At 37.2% G+C, this 19,783-nt stretch overlaps 1 protein-coding gene across 31 annotated transcripts in view; it reads right to left on the bottom strand.

Annotated features, from left to right (window-relative positions):
• Nucleotides 1–10,814, bottom strand: part of LOC127189541 (cytochrome P450 2C50-like) — a 231,917-nt gene extending 221,103 nt beyond the window's left edge. For 20 of the 31 annotated variants that reach the window (XM_051146447.1, XM_051146454.1, XM_051146444.1 and 17 more), the window contains exons 1-5: nucleotides 10,624–10,814; nucleotides 9,386–9,548; nucleotides 9,063–9,212; nucleotides 8,651–8,811; nucleotides 7,375–7,551 (exon numbers count right to left, since the gene is read on the bottom strand). In XM_051146447.1, the coding sequence (XP_051002404.1) occupies nucleotides 7,375–7,551; nucleotides 8,651–8,811; nucleotides 9,063–9,212; nucleotides 9,386–9,548; nucleotides 10,624–10,791 (819 nt within the window). In that variant the 5' untranslated portion in view covers nucleotides 10,792–10,814. The remainder of the gene's footprint in view (nucleotides 1–7,374; nucleotides 7,552–8,650; nucleotides 8,812–9,062; nucleotides 9,213–9,385; nucleotides 9,549–10,623) is intronic. The other 11 variants (XM_051146461.1, XM_051146435.1, XM_051146442.1 and 8 more) reach the window with 1 other exon arrangement.
• Nucleotides 10,815–19,783: the final 8,969 nt, after the last annotated feature.

The following is a 19,783-nucleotide window of genomic DNA, read 5'->3' as shown; positions in this document are numbered from 1 at the left end:
GTATTGCTGTTAGACAAAGATACTCTGTCCCTTTATAATGTAGCTTCATGTCATTTTCTAACCATAAGTATGGCATTGCTTGTATATGAATTAACCTCAAATTGCTCCAAAGTTTAAATTGGAAGACTAATCATTTATTTTCCATATATTGAAATGCACATGGAATACAGTGCTGCAATTGTGGCACTTATATCTCATCTGTAACCTACCCTTGTCTATGTGGATTTAAGGTTTGCTTAATAATAGATGCTATAACTGAAAACCTAGCTAACTATTCTAGTGAGGTAATAGTTCATAAACTAGAAAAATGTTGAAGTGTACTATAAATAATTTTCTTTTTTTTCATTTGATTTTTTTCATTAATTTATTCTTGTTACATCTCAATGTTTATCCCATCCCTTGTATCCTCCCATTCCTCCCCCCCCCATTTTCCCATTATTCCCCTCCCCTATGACTGTTCCTGAGGGGGATTACCTCCCCCTATATATTCTCATAGGGCTGGAGAGATGGCTCAGAGGTTAAGAGCACTGACTGTTCTTCCAGAGGTCCTGAGTTCAATTCCCAGCAACCACATGGTGGCTCACAACCATCCACAATATGACCTGATGCTCTCTTCTGGCCTGCAGGTGTACATGCAGGCAGAGCACTGTATACATAATACATAAATAATTTTCTTAATACCAACAGATACTTATCATGTCTCATCAATAAAGCTTCTTTGTGAAGCAAATGGAGAAAGAATCACCTAGTCAAATTGCAGAGTACAACTGACTATGGAAATTCTTGGCCTGATTTACAGCATCTACAATAGCAATCTTACATTTAAAACTCAGACTACATCTTGGAAGAAGGAAAGAAAGATTTAAGAGCCATAGAAACAGGAAGTCTGCTGTAAGATTGCTTCTTCTAGATATGAAAAGGAAGCTACATCCACAAAAATCTCCAAAATACGGTTGATAAACTAGACCTGAACAAGAATAAAATCAGTTGAATTGATGATGTTGATGAGAAAAATTGCAAGGGAATTCGACCCAAGCCGATAAAATTAAGACAATTACAAACTTTCTCAGAATTATCCCATCTTAAATGGCCAAAATTAAAATATACACATACAACACTAAATAAACTCAGCTGTGTACACACACACACACACACACACACACACACACACACACTCCCTTCAATAATATAGAAAGGATAAGTGACCGTACATTGCAAGGAACACTCAGGGTCATGACAAATGTTGGTAGAGGGAGGTGAGCAAATGTGACATAATAATATTTTATTTATATTTTTCTAATTATATTATTTAAATAAAATATTTTAAAATTTTATATTGATATTTTTTAAGTATTTTGACCAAAACAAGTACTATAATAAGGTAGAGGAAATGAATATTTCTCCAAAAGCCAATAACAAATTTAAAATAAGTATAAACAGAAATTAGAGAACACTTGGCCAAAACTTAAAACCCCAACTATCAGAATAGTGGCATAGCAGTAAGAAAAGAAAGCACACCAAAGGCATAAAAATGTTCTCTTGAATATCTTAGAAGAAATCTAGGGAAGGATATGCCAATCTAGGTAGAAAATGTCTCCCCAACATACATAGAATCAGAAAAGAATCTGTGAGATATTATAATCAAAACATTAAAATCAGAGCTTAAAGGAAGGGCAAAAAGCCTCAAATCACTCCTAAAGGCAGGCACATCAGAATAGCACCTAGTTATAGAACATTAACTTTTAAATCCAGAGGGTTTCAGAATGATGTGTTCCAGTTTTTGAAAGACAGCAATTTTCGGCTCAGAATATTATATCCAGTAACACTATCCATTAAAATCGAAGAACTGTGATGTTTCCATGATAAAACCAGAGGAAGGAATTAATAACAACTAATTTAGCTCTTCAGAAGATACTGGAGGTAATACTTTGGTTTGAAGAAATGGATCAAAACAAGCAAACCATTTTATTTTTTAAAATTTTTTTTAACATAACATTTAAAAAATTTTTTATTATTAATTTATTCTTGTTACATCTCAATGGCTATCCCATCCCTTGCGTCCTCCCATTCTTCCGTCCCTCCCTTTTTCCCCTTATTCCCCTCGCCTATGACTGTTCCTGAGAGGGATTACCTCCCCCTGTATATGCTCATAGGGTCTCAAGTCTCTTCTCGGTAACCTGCTGTCCTTCCTCTGAGTGCCACCAGGTCTCCCCCTCCAGGGGACATGGTCAAATGTGAGGCACCAGAGTATATGAGAAAGTCATATCCCACTCTCCACTCAAGTGTGGAGACTGGTTGATCAGTGGAATCGAATCGAAGACCCAGATATGAATCCACACATATATGGTCACTTGATTTTTGACAAAGAAGCCAAATCCATTCAATGGAAAAGGGATAGCATCTTCAACAAATGGTGCTGGTCTAACTGGAGGTCTATGTGTAGAAAAATGCAACTGGACCCATATTTGTCACCTTGCACAAAACTCAAATCCAAGTGGATTAAAGACCTCAACATAAGACCAGAGACACTAAGTCACTTAGAAGAAAAAGTGGCGAAGAGCCTGGAACATATCGGCACAGGAGACAACTTCCTGAACAGAACACCAACGGCCCAGGCCTTAATGTCAACCATTAATAAATGGTACCTCATGAGGCTGAGAAGCTTCTGTAAGGCTGGAGACACTGTCAGCATAACAAAGCGATAGCCTACAGACTGGGAAAAGATCTTCACCAACCCTACATCTGACAAAAGTCTAATATCTAAAATATATAAAGAACTCATGAAGCTAAACACCACCAAACCAAATAACCCAATTGAGAAATGGGGCTTGGAACTAAACAGAGAATTCTCAACAGAGGAATATCAAATGGCTGAGGAACACTTAAAGAAATGCTCAACCTCCTTAGTCATCAGGGAAATGCAAATCAAAACAACTCTGAGATTCCATCTTACACCCATCAGAATGGCTAAGAACAAAAACTCAAGCGACAGCACATGCTGGCAAGGATGTGGGGAGAGAGGAACACTCCTTCATTGCTGGTGGGAATGCAAACTAGTACAGCCACTTTGGAAATCTATCTGGTGCTATCTCAGAAAAATGGGAATAGGGCTTCCTCAAGACCCAGCTATTCCACTCCTTGGAATATACCCAGAAGATGCTCCAGCACACAACAAGAAAATTTGCTCAACCATGTTCATAGCAGCCTTATTCATAATAGCCAGATCATGGAAACAGCCTAAGTGTCCCTCAGTAGAAGAATGGATAAAGAAATCGTGGTACATATACACTATGGAATACTACTCAGCTATTAAAAACAAGGAATTCCCAAAATTTGTGTATAAATGGATTGAGCTAGAAATTATCAAAATGAGTGAGTTAACCCAGAAGCAGAAAGACTTAAATGGTATATACTCACTTATATCTGCATACTAGCCTTCACTTACCAGGAAACTGGGACAGAGGGGAGGACATCCTATTGGGACTCTAGATCAGAGAAGCATGGTGGAATGGCAAAGTAAAAGGATCCAGAGGGTCATAGAAATCTACAAGTAGAATATTATGATAGGCAGATTTGGGCCCAGGGGTCCCGCTCAAACTAAGGCACCAGCCAAGGACAATACAGGTGGTAAACTTTAAACCCCTACCCAGATCAAGCAAAGCATTTTAGAAAATAAATAAACAAATCCAGAACAGGTAATAAAAAATATATGCGATAAAAAAAATTAAAAAACTTTACCTATCAGGAAAGTGGGTCAGAGGGCAGGACATCCTGTTGAGACTTTAGGTGTGAGAAGCCTGGGAGAATGAGGAAATAGAAGGATCCAGAGGGTCCTGGAAAACTACAGGTGGGTCTGGGCCCTGGGGTCCTCCTCAAACTATGACACCAGTCAAGGAAAATGTAGGCAGTAAACTTCGAAACCCTACCCAGACTAGCCGATGGACAGGACATTCTCCACCGTTAAGTGGAGAAGGAGATCTGACTTTCACACAAACTCTGGTGCCCCATATTTGACCATGTCCTGGAGATGCCTGGTGGCACTCAGAGGAAGGATAACAGGTCATCAAGAAGAGACTCGATACCCTATGAGCATATACAGGGGGAGGAGGTCTCCCTCAGTCACAGACATAGGGGAGGGGAAGGGGGGGGGGGGAGCGGGAGAGAGGGAGGAACGGGAGAATACAAGGGATGGGCTAACCACTGAGATGTAATTTGAAGAAATTAATAATAAAAAAGGAAAAATTTTTAAAAAAATATATGTGAAAACAATAAAAATACCCACAAAATAACAGGAACTAGTAAATATATTTCAATAGCTCTAATTACCCTATATAGAGACACAGACGTTCCCAGTTTCATAAAGGAAATGTAATTATACCGGAAACCATTGATTAACCCAATCACAATGATGGTGAGTGACTCTGCCACCTCATTCTCATCAATAGACATCATCTACACAAACAGCAATCAAAGAAACCTTATTTTCTTAAATCAAATGGTCCTAGGAGACATCTAAAGAACATTCTAACCAAGCATTGAAGAATAAACATTTTTCTCAATAGCCAAGACTTAACTTCCTATTAGGACACCACAATATTCAACAAATATATGTAAACTGAAATAAACCTCTGCATTCTCACAGAAAAAAAATGGAGTAAAGGTGATTATTAGTAGCAAAGGAAAGTATACAAACTCATCTTACAAACCTAAATAACATACTACCACAGAGAATGACAATTGAGTCTAGGAAGAAATCAAGAAGGAAATTAATCAAATTTTAGAATTTCTTTGAGAGAGTCATGTTTGCAGTTAAAAGTTTCTTTTTGTCTTAATAAAGATCTGAGTTTGTTCACAGAACCTTCATGGGAGTTCACAACCATTTTAATTCTAGTTTTAGGTGGTCTGAAGAAACTTCTGATCTCTCTGGGCACAAGGCATGCAAATGATGCACATACAAACATGTGCACACAAAAAAACTCACACAAATAAACTGAAGTAAATAAATATAAAATTATTTCTAAATTGTATGAGGTAAAAAAACACGTTTACACATCTAAGGCACATATGAAGGCACTCCTGAGAGGAATGATTCTAGGGGCAAGTGCCTATATAAAAAGATTTTAGTTCTCAATTTATAACTCAATGCAGCACTGGAAGGCTTAAGAAACAAGAACCAACAACCCCTTTAAAAAGTAGATGAGAAGAGATAATTAATATCAGGGCTTAAATTAATAAAATAGTAGTTAACAACTAAAAACAATTCAAAGACTCAATGCAATAAGGAGTTGCATTTTTTATAACATTACCATGAATCTGAAGAGAGCAGAGAAGAGTATATTGGAGGCTTTGGTGGGAATGAATGGATACAAGTAATGTTGAAAAAATTATATTCTAAAAAAAAAAATTAAACAAAAAAGGAGCAATTATCTAGAGTGACAAAACTGTAGCTAACCTATCCAAAAGTAAGACAGAGAGCACAAATTAATAAAATCACAGCAGAAAAGAAGACATCCCAAAAGAAACTATGGAAGTATGGAGAACCATAAGGACATATTTTTAAAAATTATACTCTACTAACTCGGAAAAGTTAAAAATGGATCAATTTTAGATGCAGCGACTTACCATCATTAAAGCAAAATGAAAGGAATAATTTCAACAGAGGTATAACAATTAATGAAATAGAAGCACTGATAAAAATTCTCCTACATACAGAAACCCTAGTGCCAGATGGATTCAGTGCAAATTCTACCAGTTCTTCAGTGAAGTGACAGCACCAGTACTTCTCAAGTTACTTCATAAAACAGCAAGGAAGGAGATTTTTAAATTATTTGTAGAAATCCAGTATTACCCTAATAACTGAAGCTAGACGAAGACCCAAGGAAAATGAGAAAATTATAGGTTAATAGCCAAGATTAATAAATTGCAAAAATTCTGAATAAAGTATTTACATGTTAAATTCAAGGTTACCATGATTAAGTCAGTTTATTTTTCAAGAGATGCAAGGGAACTGAAACATGTATAATCCATCATGAAAATAGATTCAGGGACAGTAATCACATGATCATTTTATCATTTGAAACCTATTTCCTACTATAATGTGTTCTGAATATTAAAGAACCACTGCCCTCATGAACTCAAAGAAGGTGTGGTTCCCTTCACAAGATCTGCTCAAGAACAAGCCAGTCAACCTTCCTGCCCAGACGGAAAAGGACAGTATGAACTTCAACCCTGTATGAGGAGCAGGTGTTGATTTCTAAAGGAAGAAGAGTTTGTTTTCTTAAAGAGTGTAGCTCTTAGTAGTTCTACCATCTTTCAGTGGAGGGACCCACAAGAATAAATGACAGCGCAAACCAAAATTGATGTGTTATTAAATAAAAATGTAAAATATGACAAGAATTTGGATAGAGATGAAAAGGTGGAGATGGATCAGAAATGCATAAATGGATAGATGAGCTGGAAGTGAATACTATCTAAACAATTCTGAAATTCTCAAAAAATTAATCAAAATAGCTAAAAATGAAGTGAACACGTGGAGTTTATCTTATGAAGGAGTAAAATTAGTTAAACAGTCATTGATTGTTAATTTTGCATACATCAAAAAAGTAACCTTCAACAATCATCATGCAGACTCTCCAAAGAATAATGGGCAATTTTACAACAGAAGTACAAATTTCACCATAACTAGTGTTCAAAAATATTTAAAGTATCTATAAAGAGATCAATTGACTTTTAAAACATTAGAAATATAAACACAGAAAACATGTGGAGAACACTATGTTTGGCACATAAGTACCCATTCTAAGGAAGGACAGATGTTAGATTTGCCCAATATTGGCAAACCCTACTGAGGCAAAATCATTGGAAATGATATTCAGAGCTTCACTTGTTCGCCTACCCACTCTTTCCATGGTATGCCTCTCCACAAACCATTCAGTCGCTTTGTAGGCCCCTATAGGGTCTATTAGCACAAGTATGTCATGATCAGATTTAATCTATATTAAGTCTATGATATATCTATATCAAAATCTATGCAAGTATTCACAACTGTGTGAAGAAGATGCCTATGTTCATGTGAAGACAGGACAGTTTATGACGTATGACTAAAGTGGAATTTGTTTCACCTTATCTGCCTTGATACTCACCAGATTGTTTTAATTTTTCTTTTTGGTTTGTAATGTAAAGGCCATTGTCAATGTGCTCAATAAACAAATTCACTCTATTTCTTCCACACGTATATAAGCAAAATAATACTAAATTGTTTTTCAAATGATATTTACATGATTCTAGACATCATTGGAAAATTAACAAACATTCAGTGAACTATAATAAACTTGATCAATTCAGCAATGGTATAAATATATTTTCACCCTTTACCTGTCTTCCTTTAATTAGAAAATAATCAATAAAGTCCCGAGGATTTGTAACATCCACAGATTCTTCATGTTCTTTTATTTTCTCCAAAAGGTAACTTTTGATACAAGCAAAATTTTTAAAAAATGTGTTATGACTTCCTGGGCAAAAATCAAGGAGAATAGGGAATGTATTGCAAACCTACAAGAAAAGGCAAAGATTGACTACATGAATACCCCAAAATGAAGTAATTAATATATATTTATAACATCACATAACTGCTTTCATTAATGAGTCAAAATATGTATGAAATTCATCTTAAGAAGATGATTTATTTGCATATATAGTAAGTGTTATAATAGAGAAATTAAATGGGGAAATTTGTGTTCAAATGATGAAAGATCACAGTAAAAATTTCCCTCTCACATAACTTTTTAGTGTAAAGTGAGTTCATGTTAGTCCTTCCATAGCTCAAATAAACCGTTCTAGAAATTTAGAATATCTGTTATGTAAATTGCTTTCACTCATACTTTTCAGAGGACAGTAGAAGTTAAGATGGTTTGGTGACCTGATTTAGGTAAGAATTTAGTACCTGAAGAGTTTATTCCTATCACGCAGCTCTCTACACAAAAACAGTATATGACTTAAGGCAATTGCATACAAACTCCTGGGAGTTTCTCACATATTCATCCTTTGAGCAGTGTGCATGAAAGGACAGTTCAGACAAAGACAATTCTGGGAGGATGTCTATGATCCACACAAAATGAGACCATTCACTTTGTCACTTTTTTTTGGTTACCTTGTCAGTTAGGATTCTATCTGATGCACCAAACCACTGAAACTACTGAGTGTATGATAGAAGCTTTTATAACTACATATATTTTCTCTCCATTAAAATAATAATCTTCCCACACAAAGATATTCCTTGCTGGTAATATGATGAGGATGTGGGTAATCACTGAAAAGAGGCCAATATATTTGCACAGTAGAAGGATGTCCTATGAATGTCTGAGCATCTTTCTAGAAGTAAATACAGTACTTTATCAAAAGAACTCTTTGGAAGTTAATTGTGAGATCAATGGATGAGAATCTATTAAGCTAAAACCATTCTGGCATTTTCCATTCCACTTTCCTATTTGAATACCAAAGGGTTACAGCATTCTCCTAAATATTTTTTCCCATAACATATTAGTTGGTACTGTGATATCTGGTCACCTCACTACTCGGTCCCTGTTGCATTTGACTGGAAAGAAAGAAAGACCAAAATTGTGTTTTCAGAAAGAATAGATTGTGACTTCACCTGCAACCAGGGGGAGCTGAGAATATGGGTGTTCTCATTCAGTCTTTGCATCAAGTTAAGGAAATCCTCATCTTTATAATCAAAACGATTCTGGAAAATAATGGAGCAGATGACATTGCAGGGAGCACAGCCCAGGATGAAGGTGGGATCACAGGGTGAGCCTGAGGAATTGGAAACAATTGTAAAATGCTATTAACATACATAGCAGACACTTTGCCCTTGTTAACCTGCTAAGTACTTTAGCAGTTTTAAGCTACATTTGTGCTAAGGGGACTGCATGCATTGCAACCTTAACATGAGACCTATACATCTCATTAGAAAAAAAGTGCTTTGAAGAGGATAGGAACAATATGACATGTATATCCATACCTAGATTCAAGAAGTAAATTTCAGATTCTCAAACTGCACTCACCATTGGTTTTCCTCAGTTCCTCCACAAGGCACTGAGCTTCCTCTTGGACACGGTCCTCAATGCTCCTTTTCCCCATGCCCAAATTCCGCAGGGTCATGAGTGAAAGGCGCCTTGTGTCTTTCCATATATTACCACTGCTAAATGCAACGCCTGAAATAATGGGAACAGATAAGATAGTGTTTTCCAGAGAAAGGAGAAGGAAATGACTGTTTGCACCCAGAGAGTCTCAAAGGGTGCTGAGTGAGCAAGCTCAGCCTCTGCTTTCCAGCCTCCTGCTGACCACAGATACTGCCCAGCATGCACAGAAGCACATGCACACTTACCCATGCCCTTAACAACTTTATCAAACACCGGAAGCCTTCCTCTTCCAGCAAATTCCTCCCCATGATCAATCAGAGCTTCTTTCACTGCCTCATAACCATGCAGCACCACAGTGGGCTGCCCTCCCAGATACAGAGTGAACACAGGGCCATAGGCCTTTGATAGCTAGAAACAAAAGGACAATACACATGAGAACAAAGTTACTTTATTCACAATAATTTCAAACAATTGTAGACTGATAATATTATCGTGTTATATTTTTATCCAGAATAACTCAATTTAAAGTGTACATACCTTAAATTTTGAGGATAATTATAGGTGGATGACCCTATAGCATGACTGGAATTCACAACGGGGATTGACACACGTATCAGAATAAAATTTAACATCACACTAAGATGTTTAGGAGACCTGTGGTGTAATTTAATAAAGAAACTGCCTGAATAGAATCCTATGATCATTCCCAGGGCTCTATTGCTAACAAGTAAATGTTTCAAATTTATCATATGTTTCTTCACTGTGGATGCTTGAGCATCACTCTCATATACATTTTATACTGAAATAGACATCAATGATCATATGACTGCTGCAGGATAAGATATGAAACCCCTCCTGTGGAAACTTCAGAGCCCCATGATGAAAAATAGACATCCAAATTTTTCAGTCACCACAAATTAATGCTTCCCTCTTTAGTCAACTGTTACCAAACAACAGAGACCACACATCATAGAAGCTGCACCACAGAATGCAGCATTTGTGGAGAAAGCACAGCACCATGAAGCAATATTGGAGATATGGACAGGCTTTGAAAATAGTGAAAGTAGATTGGAAATCTACCATATATGTTGTTTGCTTTCCTTCCCAGTGTGAGCTCATGCCCATAAACATTACTTCATACCAAACTCTAGCCTGTTCTTCAGAGTTGACCATCAATGGACAAGGTAGGTCGAAAATTCTCAGTTATTGAATTGAACATACTTCACACTTTACCTTCAGCCAAAATGGTGAGAAATTGTTGTAAAATAAGGACTTGAAGGAGAATAACTTTAAAATTCTGTGATTATATTTATAAAATGCAATGGCCTAGATGTCCTTCAGCCTGAAACCTTGCTCATTACTAATTTACTGACCAGGACTAGAGGCAAAAGGCAGAAAAGAAATAAACAATCATGAACTTTTGTTACAATATTATCTGCATATCTTCTTTTGCAAATACTAGAGAAGCCTAAAGCATACTTACCTTGGTGAAAGTTTGGTTAATATTCTTCCCATCTATCTGGAGGAAATTGCCAATAACTGGGAGAGGAGTGGGTCCAGGAGGGAGCTTCCTTCTCTCAGAGCTCTGTTTCCAGAGTGAGAGGAGAAACAGACAGGACAGAGTGAGGACCAAGACTACGACTGGATCCATGGTGACCCTTCTTCCTGACACAGCTATGAACTGGAATCACAGAGCTTTTATAATGCAGCCGCATGAATCAACATGTACTTTGGGCCATCGTTGACCAATTAACTTGGTAGTCTTTATTTCTCTGCCAAGCCGACTTTGTTCCAATGATCAGACAAAGAAGGACTTACGTCTTTTTTTAAATATTTGCCAGTTTGTTTTTATAAAGGAAAAGGTATGCTTCATCTATTTTTGGGTATTTCACTCCCAGAGTTATTCACATTTTTTCTCTTTGTAATATTAATATACAGAGGATCCTCTTACCCCTTGTATTTTCTCTTTAGTGTTGTGAGCTGTGCTAGGCCAGCTCTAGACTTCTTTCGACTTTGGTCCACTTGGTCATTTTTTAAATTATTATTTTGTTTTACTTTACATCCCCATCACAGCTTCCCCTCTCTGCTCTCCTCCCAGCCCCTCCCTCTAAAATCCATTCCTCCCATGTCTGGCTTGCTTCCATCTCTGAGATGGGCTGTATTTCCATGGATATCAAGTAGCCTTGTCATGTCAATCTGGAGTAGGACTAGGCCATCTTCTCTTTTTGAGGCTAGACAAAGCATCCTAGTTAGGGAAAGGGAATTGAAAGGTGGACAACAGAGTCAGAGACCACCTCTTCTCTTGCTGTTAGGGCTCACCTGTGAAGAACAGGTTACACCTCTGTTATATATGAATAGAAGGAGCTAGTCCTGATTCAAGCATGTTATTTGGCTGGTGGTTGAGTCTATGTGGCCTGCTTAGTTGATTCTATAGGTTTTGTTGTGGAGTCCTTGACTTATCTGGCTCCTTCCTGTTACTTTTCATAAGAGTACCCAAGCTCTGCCTAGTGTTTGGTTGAGGGTCATTGGATCTCTTTTCACCAGCTGGTGGGTGAAGCCTCTCAGGAAACAGTTATGCCCAGCTCCTGTCTGAAAGTATAGAAGAGTATCGTTAGTAGTGTCAAGGGTGAGCTCACTCTATGCATGGTTCTCAAGGTGGGTCAGTCATTGGTTAGCTCTTCCTTCAATTTCTGCTCCATGATTATCCCTGTACATATTGTAGGCAGGATAAATTGTGTGTTAAAGGTTTTGTGGATGTGTTGGTGTCCCCATTCCTCTATTGGAAGTCTTGCCTGATTACAGCGGGTAGCTGATTCAGGTTCCACATCCCCTATTTCTAGGAGTCATAGCAATGAGCAACCCTCATAAATGTATGGGAGTTTCCCTTATCCTAGTTTTCTATCTCATCTTAGAGATACCCCTTCCTATGTTAATTCCAGTTCTCACTCACATGTCCTCTGCACCCTGCTCCCATCCTCCATCTCCACTCAGAATTATTTTATTTCCCCTTCTTTGTGAGATTCAATCATCCTCACTTGGGTCCTCCTTGTTACTTAGCTTCTTTGGGTCTGTGGGCTGTAGCATGGTTATTATGTGTAATATCTACTTATAAGTGTGTATATACCATGGATGTCTTTCTGAGTCTGGGTTACCTTCTAGCTATATCCACTTTCCTGCAAATTTCGTGATGTCATTTTTTAAAATTTCGGAGTACTATTTCATTGTGTAAATGTACCACAATTTCATTATCTATTCTACTGTTGTTAGACATCTAAGTTGTTTCCAGTTTCTGGCCATTATGAATAAAGCTGCTACGAACATACTTCAACAAGTGTCATTGTCGCATGGTGGAGCATCTTTTTTTGATATAAGCCCGGGAGAGATATAGCTAGGTCCTGATGTAGAACTATTCTCAAGTTGGCACTACCACTAGCAATGGAAGAGTCTTCCCCTTCATCTAAACTGTTTGGGTCTAAAAGTGAAGCTGGGTCTAAGAAAGTAAAGTCCTTATGGAGAGGTTTTGTGACAAAAGAAGATTATTTTCTGTTGTAGAAATGGAGGATGACACTGTAACACGGTGTTTTTGGATTCCATTTGAGTTCATTTCTTCTAAGTAAGATTCTGTGGTAAAATTATCTGGCCATGGACTGATTTTTATCTTGAGACTTTTAATAACTTATTTTTCCTTAAAGTATATAAGTCTATGTAAGTTGTTTACCTGAACTTGATACAAATTTGGTAGTGATACCTAATCAGCCAGAAAAAAAAACCTTAAGAGAACAATGTCCCATTTCCCCCAATGGTGGGATTGGATAGGTTTTTGTTTGCTTTCTTGGGCTACAGATGCTTGTTTTCATTGGGAGTTGCTTATAAGTTGTATTGATCTATCCCGAGAGAAAACAAGGTTTGACTCAGGGATGTCTCTCTTCTCCTTTATCTTTCTTTTTTAGGTATGGAGATATGAGTTGAAAAGAAAGAAGGAGGATATAGAAATATATAAGAATGATGGGATGATAGGATAAAAATTAGATTATTTAATCTACTCCTCAACCTAAGGCCTTATTTGTTCATAACAATTAAGGTTATTTTTAATTCATTGGTATAGAATTTTGTATATTGATACAAAATAAGTTTAATTTTGATACATTGGTATAGAATTCAAATTCAATATTATTCTACACACACACACACACACACACACACACACACACACACACACACACATATATATATGAGGTATTAAACCCATACAACTCAATAATAATAAAAAAACTTACTTCCAATACCTTGAAAATACTACTGAAGGCTGTTTGGGATAATTAAGTAATACAATCTAATTGTTAGTTGATCAAATCATGGTCATGTCAACTACCAGTCTATGTTTATCACAAGATTATATATCCAAGGTTTAACAGATAGACATGATCCTATAGATAAAGTCTTCAAAAACCTCAGATACCTGAAGAATATGGCATTTAAAGATGCTTTCAATATTTTAAAGATTATTTGACAAGACAGGTTAACTCCTGGTAATATCCAGCCTACTTTAAGAAGATGATGAGCAACACAGAACCTCCTTAGGGAGATGGCTTCAAATGTGGTAAATAAGCCATGGGGGGAAATGTCTTCATTTCTGCCACAGACAGATTTCTGCCTAAAAATGGTCAAACTTGGATGCAGGCAAAGTCAATGGCCAAACTCTGTTAAGACAGGGTAAGCAATTCCTCAATAGTTCCTGCCTCACAAATATGTCTGTCAGATATATTTGTCTAGAAGGCTGAGGATGATGCTTCAGTATTATAGAGAGTTTTGTGTGACTGTTCATGCAGTCAACTGTCTCTGTCATCTTTTTTCCCCTCATTTTGGAAGCTGCTATCCAGCTCTTTCAGTTCTAATTCCTTCTCAAGTCTCTGATGGGGTTGAAGACCAGATAGTTTAGTCTTACTATTAACCTTAGCTGTTTAGGGATTAAGATGTTTTGGGTTCTAGATAGATGTTTTAAGTTGACAGAGGTGATATATGATACATATTGATTCTCACTCAGAATTTTAGAATCACTAAGATAGGAAAGATGTTTTCTACAAAGTCGCCAAATACAATTAGTCAAAACACCATGAATGTAACATTCATACAATTCCTGATTGCTTCATGGTTCTTTTTGCTGCTTGTAATTTTTTTATTTATGTGTAATAACATAAATGTATATGCCAAAAATAAAATAAAGTTTTTAGAAGAAAAAAAGAAAAGCCAACAGTAAAAATTAAGTATTTTTCAAGGTCCCTCCTCAGGGGAACATGATCAGGCTATCATTCAAGGAGTTCTGTGTCTGAAAACTGGTACAAGTTTGTGAATTGATTCTAGGCCTGAGGTTTCCTTTTTCTATGATCCAATGTAGCCTTTCTTTCACTTACTAAAGATTTTTCTACTTATACAGATCAAACAAAATTTCAGTAGGCTTTTAATCTATTTACACCATGATTGCTTGGCCAGTACCGAAGGCCCATCATGCCACTATAAAATTCACTTTTCCTGTGCTGTCCATTATAGGCTAGGCCCTTATTAACAAACATTGCTTTATCTATGCTGGCCAGTACAATAATTACAATTACTTTACCGTTAGTGATTCAGTGCTGTCACTTGGCCCCTGATACTTTGGGGCTCAACTAAACACATTCCACTTTATTCCTTCAGCTGTCCAGCAGCATCTCCAACACTAAGTTTTTTTCCTCAAGAAAGGGACAACAAAGTTCTTCAAATATGCTGGTGCCCCTCTCATTATTTTATGTCCTTATGATTAGTAAAGGGCATGTTTTCTGGGCCTTCCCATTCTGGATGATCAGATTTACACAGTGTAGCCACTCTAGAGTTGCAATTTCCCTAAACCTTAGAACCCCTTAATCAACACTACATCATCAAAGGACATAAAGCATCTCTGACTCCTTTTCAGTAGACCATCTTTTGACAAATGCTCCAGCCAACATAAAATGTCCACTCATAGGGTCCATGTCAACGAATTCAACCTTTTCCAGTTTTGTGTTCCATCCCACCATCATCCCACAATCTTAAAACCCATTTCCACACATCTTCTCAAACTTCAGCTTGAATGAATTTAAAAACTCATTAGGCCTTTCAATAACTTGATATCTGTAGCTGCTGGAAAGAATGTTCAATTCCAGGCCATACTTAGAATCTTTAGACCGTTTAAGTGCATCTATAGCTGGTCAGTTTCATCACTCAGTTTATCGTTGTCCTGCACTGTAGTTTGAGATGCTACAAGTTGTTTAATTTTATCCTGGAACTTAATTCCTATCATTTACCAACTTATCCAGTGTTGCTAATACCAACCAACCAGTTTCTTTATTTTCTTTTTTTTCACTAACTGTAAAGAATTTTATACACAGAAACACCAAATCAATTGACTCCCACAGTTGATGAATCAGAATAATCAAATTCAACATCTGCTAAAGTTTGCATAATAATGCACACCAAGGAATTTTACTCTCTGGGCTCCCAGGAGAGGCTTCAGCAACTGAAAGGCTTTTATAACTGTAGGTTTTGGCAAATTGGAAAGCTATTCCAGACACTTAAAAGATCCTCCCTTATACTTCTGTTGCTCTAGAGCTGATTATATATGATTATTAGAATGACTTAAGAGCTGTAGTCCAGCTAATTCAACAAAGCTAGCTGTGAAGGGAAAGTCTAAGCGTTTAGTAATTGCTTAGGCTAGGAGGCTGGATATCTCAGCTGGTCTTCAGCATATGTTGGAATATTAAATATTTACTGTAGAGCAAGTGAAGGGGTAGATTTTTATCAAGGTTAAGGCAAGCAGGAAAATAACATAAAGTTCCTTATTCTGTGTCTTTATGTAGGCTCTGACAGAATGTGTTGCCCCAAATAAAACATATTCCTGCACTAAAAGCTGGCTTATAAATGTCTTTTCATCATTTTAATAGAGAAAAAAATCTATCTCTGGTGTGCACTCCATTTCTGGATTCTAATTAAAACCAAGAGTAGTCAATTGCCAACCCAGAATAACCATCACAATCCCTTCTATTTCACACATAAACAAGTTATAAGTGTATCATATGGATAGATCTGTGTTTTACATTTTATATATGAAAGGGACCATGTCATATTTGTCTGTCTAAACACAAAGTATTTCATTTTGTATGATGATCCTCAGTTCCATGTACTAGTCACAAATTACATAATAACGTTCTTCATTATGATTATATATAAAATACCACTGTGAACTTTCAGCTGTCTTTCAAATTTGTGTTCTGTTTCTTCACTAATGTTTGTGAGGTATGTATTTGTATATACAGATGTATTTCTAAAGACATAATGCCACCAGATAAGACTGTATAATTTTACTTTTATGTACATTTTAGGCCTGAAATTTTGGTATTTCCTAACAAATGTGTGAATTCTTCCCTGAGAAATACTATTTCTCCCACTCCCAGCATTCTTCAGTTGCTGTATAACTTTAAATCCTCTTCCACAGGATTAATTGAGCACTGATTGTTTGGCTGTGGGTCTCTGCATCAGTTTCCATCAGGTGACAGATAGAGCCTCTCTGCTGGTAATAATGCCACACTCTTGTTTACAAGTATAACTGACTATCATTAGGAATTGTTTACTTCATTTCCTTCTGCTTGGCAGACATATTAGTTTCTGTCCTAGGTTTCTGGGCAATCCAGCCTCTGGTTTCTGGCTCTCCAGACAGTGTCAGAGGTGGGTTCCCTCTTATGTCATGGTTCCTAAGCTGGACCAGTAATTGGTTAGCCACTCCCACAATTTCTGTGTCACCTTTACCTCAGCACATTATACTAGCTGGACGAATTGTAGGGCAAAGTTTTGTGGCTGGGTTGATGTTCCAGTCCCTCAATGTGAGGCCATACTTCATTACATATTTCCAGTTCATGTCCTGTGTCTCCATTATTAGTAGTCTTTGCTAAGTTTACTCTTGTAGATTACATGGAGTTACCATTATACCTGTCCCTGAAGTGACTCCCATTTCCAGTCATTTCTCCTAGTATTTTCTCCCTCCCTCACTCACCTGGTTCCTCCTTTCCCCAACCCCATCAACCCACAGTACAACTGTGAAATTGATTCTTTTTCTCCTTCCTGGAGAGATCTTCTTATCCCCTTTAAACCCTCCTTGTTACTTATCTTCTCTGGGTCTGAGGACCGTAGCATAATTGTCTTTTACTTTACTGTTAATATCCACTTATAAATGAGCAAATATCATGTTTGTATTTCTAAGTCTGGATTACCTCACTCAGGATGATTTTTTTTCTAGTGCATCTATATGACTGCAAATTTCATGATGTCCTTGTTCTTTAAATGTAGCACTTTTTTATCCGTTCTTCCACTGAAGAATAACTAGGTTGTTTGCAGTTTCATGATATTATGAATAAAGCTGCTATGAACATAGTTGAGAAAGTGTCCTTCTGAAGTACAGAAAATCCATTTGATTATTTGCCCCAAAGTGGTATAGCTAGGTCTGGAGATAGATTGCTTTCCAATTTTCTGAGAAACTGAAATATTGACTTCAGAGTGCCTGTACAAGTTTGCACTCCTAATAGCAGTGTAGGAGTGTTCCCCTTGCTCCATATCCTCACCAGCTTGAGCTACCACTTGTATGTTTGATCTTAGCCATTCTGACAAGTGTAAGATGGAACCTCAAAGTAGCTTTGATTTGCATTTACGTGATGGCTAGGGATGTTGAATGTTTCCTTAAGTGTTTCTTAGCCATTTCATATTCCTCTGTTGAGGATTTTCTGTTAAAATCTGTACCCAATTTTTTTTTATTAATTTATTCTTGTTACATCTCAATGTTTATCCCATCCCTTGTATCCTCCCATTCCTCCCCCCCCCCCATTTTGCCATTATTCCCCTTCCCTATGACTGTTCCTGAGGGGGATTACCTCCCCCTATATATTCTCATAGGGTATCAAGTCTCTTCTTGGCTACCTGCTGTCCTTCCTCTGAGTGCCACCAGGTCTCCCCCTCCAGGGGACATGGTCAAATGTGAGGCACCAGAGTACGTGAGACAGTCATATCACACTCTCCACTCCACTGTGGAGAATGTTCTGACCATTGGCTAGATCTGGGAAGGGGTTTAAAGTTTACCTCCTGTATTGTCCTTGGCTGGTGCCTTAGTTTGAGCGGGACCCCTGGGCCCAAATCTGCCTATCATAATGTTCTACTTGTAGATTTCTAGGACCCTCTGTATCCTTTTATTTTGCTATTCTCCCATGCTTCTCTCATTTAGAGTCCCAATAGGATGCCTTCCCCTCTGTCCCAGTTTCCTGGTAAGTGAAGGCTTTCGTGGGACATGCCCCTTGGGCTAGTATGCAGGGAAATGCAAATCAAAACAACTCTGAGATTCTATCTTACACCCATCAGAATGGCTAAGATCAAAAACTCAAACGACACCACATGCTGGCAAGGATGTGGGGAGAGAGGAACACTCCTTCATTGTTGGTGGGAATGCAAACTAGGACAGCCACTTTGGAAATCTATCTGGTGCTATCTCAGAAAAATGGGAATAGGGCTTCCTCAAGACCCAGCTATTCCACTCCTTGGAATATACCCAGAAGATGCTCCAGCACACAACAAGAAAATTTGCTCAACCATGTTCATAGCAGCCTTATTCAGAATAGCCAGAACATGGAAACAGCCTTAGTGTCCCTCAGTAGAAGAGTGGATAAAGAAACTGTGGTACATATACACTATGGAATACTACTTAGCCATTAAAAACAAGGAATTCCCGAAATTTGTGGATAAATGGATTAAGCTAGAAATGATCATAAAGAGTGAGTTAACCCAGAAGCAGAAAGAATCAAATGGTATATACTCACTTATATCTGTACCCAATTTTTAAAATTGAATTATTTTCTTCGCAAATGTCTAGTTTCTTGAATTATTTATATATTTTGGATTTTAGTCCTGTGTCAGATGTGAAGTTGGTGAAGATATTTTCTCATTCTGTGAGTTGCCAGTTTCTCTTATTAATCATATCCTTTGCCTTGAAGGCACATTTCAGTTTTAAGCGCTATTATTTATTGTTTGTCTTAGTGCCTGTGCTACTGGTGTTTTTTTTCAGAAAGTTATCTCCTCTGCCAATTTGTTCAAGTATATTCAGTATTTTCTCTTCTATCAGGTTCAGTGTATCTGGTTTTGTGTTGAGGTAAGAGTAGGGTATTGAAGTCTCCCATTTTAATGTGCTAGGTTCAATGTGTGATTTCAGTGTTAGCAATGTTTCACTTACAATGTAGATTACTTTGGTTTTTGTAGATAAATGTTCAGAAATTAAGTGCATTTTATGAATATTACATTTTCTTCTCCATCTCTTTTAATTTAGTTCTGTTTGAATTCTAGCTTCTTAAATATTTGAAGAGCCAGATATGCTTGTTTTGCGATCCACTTGCTTATAAAAACTTTTTTCAACACTTTTCTGTGATGTAATATCTATCTATGCTGTTGCAGTGTGTTTCTTGAATGGAGCAGAAATATGAATCCTGTTTTCATATCCATTCTCTTACTTTCTATCTTTTTATGGAAAAATTGAAGACCAGACGTGGTAGTGCATGGCTTTAATCCCAGCACATGGGAGGCAGAGGCAGATAGGTTCCTGG

The sequence above is a fragment of the Acomys russatus genome, chromosome 5 (assembly GCF_903995435.1).
Source record: "Acomys russatus chromosome 5, mAcoRus1.1, whole genome shotgun sequence".
NCBI classification, from domain to species: domain Eukaryota; kingdom Metazoa; phylum Chordata; class Mammalia; order Rodentia; family Muridae; genus Acomys; species Acomys russatus.
The sequence above is the reverse complement of the archived record's forward strand: the minus strand, read 5'-3'. Positions and strand labels throughout refer to the sequence as shown.